The sequence below is a fragment of the Sipha flava genome, unplaced genomic scaffold (genome assembly GCF_003268045.1).
Source record: "Sipha flava isolate LNK unplaced genomic scaffold, YSA_version1 490_pilon_pilon, whole genome shotgun sequence".
Lineage (NCBI taxonomy): Eukaryota > Metazoa > Arthropoda > Insecta > Hemiptera > Aphididae > Sipha > Sipha flava.
In genome coordinates, this window is record NW_020273314.1 from 37,339 (window position 1) to 42,052 (window position 4,714).

Below are 4,714 nucleotides of genomic sequence, written 5' to 3' on the forward strand. Positions count from 1 at the left end.
ATGTAATTTGTTTACATTTTTTAGTATCAAATAGAAAGTTACAAAATTATCAAGATATCAATCATATCTTACACTTGTAAAACAATAATAACAATAATAAACTATAATAAAGTAAACATATATATGTATATAATTTTTTTAAGACTTAGTAGAAACATTTTAATATTTTTAAAAAGGTAACATTGTTGGCTTTAGGTATAAACGGAAGACATATTTTCCTAATAAAAACTTATTTAAAACTATTTTTATAAAATTCACATAATTTAACTCAAAAAGAATACAAAACAAAATATATTACTCAATAATAAAAATAAAACATTTACTGACTTAATAACAAGCATGAATTCAAAGCACTCATTGGACCCTTTGTTCAATGTAATAATACTGACATAGTATATTTAAGTCAATTAACTACATTAAATTAATGGGAAGTCTTTTTATTTTAAGATACTTATCATTTATCACAGTTCAAGCAAAATGTAATTATAAAAAAAAAAATATTTGACTATACTCAAAATATTGTGATGTTAAGAAAGTAGTGTATTACTTTTAATAATTAAATAGCTAAAACTCAGTAAAGCCTCCACCTACTTTTAATACTAATACAAAGCAAAAATGTACAGTGTGTTTATTTAAAAACAGAACATCTAATATTTTATTAATATATATAATTAATGATTAAAGAACATTTTTACTCTGTATTAAAAATATAAAATAATATATTTAATTCTTTCATTAAAAAATAATATAAATGTGCAGCAATTTGTAGTTGAATAAAAAATAATAATACCTATAAATCAACTCCCAATGAAGATCCCAAAAGACTCTTCAGCCAGATTCTTGAATCATATGGAGGCTGTTCACCACCTAGTTCTGAAGGTAGAATATCTTTTGGAAAGTATTCATGTAGTGTGTTCAAATTCAGACCATGCATAATTATCTATTAAAAAAAAAAATTATTTATTCTCATTATATGAGAAAATAAAATAAAATAAAATAAAACATACCTTATTTTTTGTTTTTTCTTTTAAAAATGGTTTAATAACAGACATGAGACCATCAATATACCATGGTTGGTTAATAAAATGAACAGCTTTTATTTTTGCTGGAAAACAGTCTTGCAACCCTTGAAGCATTACATGTAACAATCTCGGACTGATATTCATTGCCTGACGAGCAGTGAAGTTGGTCCAATCAACAATGAATACAAAACCATTATACTGATTATTTACTTCTTTGATCAAATGTTCCAGAGATACTAGTAATGCACGGTATATAGTTAATAAACAATAACGTTCAGTATTCCATTGAGAGCAAACCATAAAAAGAACACGACGGCTCCGACTAAGCAAAAAAAAATAAGAAGTATTGGATACATTTAATGATAATATGATAATTACTCATTATTAATTCATAAACAAATAATAAAACTAACCGATCCAAATTTGGCAATACAGAAGGGAAACCATCTTGAATAGCCATTTGTATTTTTGGATCATAAGGTTCCAACCGACAAAACCATAAATTGTGTTCCTTTCTGAATTGATAATAATTTTGTATCAAAATTAATGCTTGATTTTCATTCATTTTTCGTGCATATAAGAACATGGTTATAAATGCTTCTTTGTCTTTTTCTGTAAACAATTTAATAAACTATTACTTATTTTAAAGAACAAGGTTAGGCAGTCATCATAAAAGGTATAAAAGAAATAAAAAACATTTAAAATATTTATAATGTATAGAACCTGTAAGTTTTTTGAATATTTCAGTAATGTATACCTACGCTTAAAGAAATAATAGAAGGTACAGTAAAATCAAATAATTTAATAGGTTTAGAATGTTTAACTCATGTTAAGAATGAATACATTAATAGTTTTTATGAATCTTAATTATTATATTATATAAACTATCTGAAAATTCATTAATTACAATAAAATATGAATAGTATAAATATACATAAAAAATAGCTTTCAAAAACTAAATATATTAAGTTCTATATCATATACATTATTATTACTATAGTTATTCTTACAATAAGTGTGCAATATACAAAACACATATTCAAATACAGGAAATATTTAAATCCACATAAATAAATACATAGATAATATTGAATAAAATGTCATTTTTAGTTTTATGGACAATTTTAAGAAAATAATACAAGAAATTATTATAAAATATAAAATGTTTATACTTGTATAAAGGGTTACCAGATTATGAAATCCCTAAACCAGGACATTATATTGAATGAAAATAAATATATAATTTTTTAATATAAATATTTATTAGCCAATACAAAATTACACTATTATTGCATATAATCATGCTGATTAGATAATCATAATATAATGATATAATGTACAATATTATTCTATATTTTATTATTAAATAATAATAATAATAATAAAAACTACACAATGATACGAGCCTACCATATTTATCTGCATAGATAATACAACAATTTAAAAATTTCCACGAAAAACTTCATAAAACTGAGGGAACACTCCATTAAAATCGGCAGAAAATCCGTCAACCTAAGATTAAAACCATGGCTACCACAGGATATTTTATTTAAACCCAAAGAAGACACCTGAAATTCAGACATAGATCTAGACTTATAAGCTTAACAAACATTTGTAAATATTATTATAAACATATTAATTGTATATTGTAAATTGAAATGATATTGTAAAAATACTTGGTATATTGACACAATTAAATTAATAAATTAATAAAAAAAAAATAAAAATTATTAAATAATACAATATTAAATGTTATTTTTCTCATCTATTATTAATAAATGATTGACCAGGATACCAGATCATGCCTTTTAGATCGGGACTGTCCCAGTCAAACCGGGACGAATGGCAAGCTCATATATAGTAATATAATAATTTTCAGTTCTTCTACTAATTAACAATATTAATTTAGCAAATAATATATTATTCTTAATTTGATCTAGAAGGTCAATACCAAAAAAAGAAATATTGAAACAATAAAGCACTTTGTAATAATTAAACAACTGTTTTTGTAATTGCACTAATTAATTTCAATAAATCTTTTATTTTAAGTTTAAAAACCATTTTATAAAAACATATTATGTTTTTAATGCAAGTATATAATTTAACTTGAAATAAAATGTTTCTATTAAAAAAATGCTAACATAATTACATATTTCAACAATATACCATATGGGCACTCTAGCCTAAATAATGAGTTGTAAAAATATAAGTACTTTTCAATAACAGCAAGTACAACCTACGCAGTATAATACTTTACCAGCTAAAAAGGCAAATCCATGAGTCATGAGCAACTTTTTTAGTTTTGACAAAGCTTCGGCTTGTGTATTTTTCTTAGTTGGGTTGTGACAGGGACGTGGGAATAAGTCAACACCACAGTTTTTGTGCAATATGTTATCCATGTTATGTTGTTGATACTCAGCATATTCAGCCATTTTAATTCACTAGGAAAAATTAAAAAAAAAATAAAATTATAACATTACTTAAATGTTAATTAACAAAATAAAATGTTGTAAAAATCGTAGTAAAGCAAAAGATTTTATTTTTTATTTTTTGTAAAATGGTTTTTTAATAATTGAACGTTACAATTGATTTACGATGACAAAAAACCCTAGAAACAGGAGATAATTAATTATATGCGTGGGTAAATATTATATGAAACATAATAATTATTATCAAAGCTGACCTCATTCGGTGCGTTATTAGCGAATATACACAAATCATAAAAACGCTATTGAAACAAGAACTAGAACTAGAAGGCGAGCAATGGCATGCGCACCATTTTACACACCACACCACCGTCGCGCGCGAAAACAACAGGCAACAATGTACACAGACGACGCAACAGTAACTCACCGGATGGGTATGGAACAATGGATGCAGCATAAGTGTGTTGCGATAAAGAATGATACTGTGTGTTTTGCTAATAACGGGCTATACAAGTCACAGAGGTTCGCGAATTTGACGACGTGTTTGGTCACAAAAAGATGTCTTCACGTTTTTCGTTAATTTCCTGCTGAAGACATCACATAATGTGAGCTGTGTTCTCAAGCGGCACGATGAGAACTTGAAAAAAGATTAAAAAAATTGATTATTTACATTCGTAAACGATGGGAAGAATGAAATCGAAAATAATTAAAGAAATTACGTTCTATTGTATTATGGACAGTAACGAACAAACGACAATTTGTTATCAGAACTGATAACTGTTGCTGCTACTGTCAACGATTAGCAGCCACGACTCCTGTAATCCGCTATCGTATTAAAATTGACATGATTATTACTATATTATTATTATTAATATTATTGTAATGCTCTGTATCAAAAGTGGTTATTAAGTCTCAAGAGCAGATTAATTCTTATTGAAACTATTATTATTTTTGGGATATCTAAAACTAGCTTTACATGGTACTAACGACTACGAATCTCTCTTTAAATAATTTTGAACCTATTAATAAAGATGGAGAATTTTCAAGCTTTATTAAAAATGCACATTTCATATGGGAATAGAAAACCAACAAACCACACCAATAGTTAAATATGATTCATTTAAGTCCCATGGTACAAAATAATTTTAAAAATGTGTAAAAAATTAAACAAGACCAGTTGGTTTATAAAGTCAACCATGCAAAACGTTTTTCTGCATTTATCGACAAGACTACTGACATATCGCGAATAGAACAGTTATCTTTACC

The 4,714-nt window shown here is 25.8% G+C and overlaps 1 protein-coding gene across 2 annotated transcripts; it reads right to left on the bottom strand.

Moving 5' to 3' along the window:
• Positions 1-725: 725 nt before the first annotated feature.
• Positions 726-4,276, bottom strand: LOC112690151 (clavesin-2-like). 2 transcript variants are annotated; one of them, XM_025564093.1, is made up of 6 exons: positions 4,168-4,276; positions 3,876-4,085; positions 3,280-3,463; positions 1,436-1,634; positions 1,008-1,344; positions 726-940 (listed from the first exon to the last, which is right to left on the bottom strand). In XM_025564093.1, the coding sequence occupies exons 3-6, from the start codon at positions 3,452-3,454 to the stop codon at positions 791-793; spliced, it is 861 nt and encodes a 286-aa protein (XP_025419878.1). In that variant the 5' UTR covers positions 3,455-3,463; positions 3,876-4,085; positions 4,168-4,276; the 3' UTR covers positions 726-790. The 2 variants fall into 2 exon arrangements, with proteins under 2 accessions (XP_025419878.1, XP_025419879.1); XM_025564094.1 differs by lacking the exons at positions 3,876-4,085; positions 4,168-4,276 and adding an exon at positions 3,706-3,859.
• Positions 4,277-4,714: the final 438 nt, after the last annotated feature.

Excerpts from the sequence above, each read along its gene's own strand:
- LOC112690151 (XM_025564093.1), bottom strand. The coding sequence starts at position 3,454 with ATGGCTGAATATGCTGAGTATCAACAACATAACATGGATAACATATTG. Across the intron at positions 1,635-3,279 it reads TGGATTTGCCTTTTTAGCTG|AAAAAGACAAAGAAGCATTT; the intron begins GTAAAGTATTAT and ends AATTGTTTACAG. Across the intron at positions 941-1,007 it reads AAGAAAAAACAAAAAATAAG|ATAATTATGCATGGTCTGAA; the intron begins GTATGTTTTATT and ends TTTTTTTAATAG.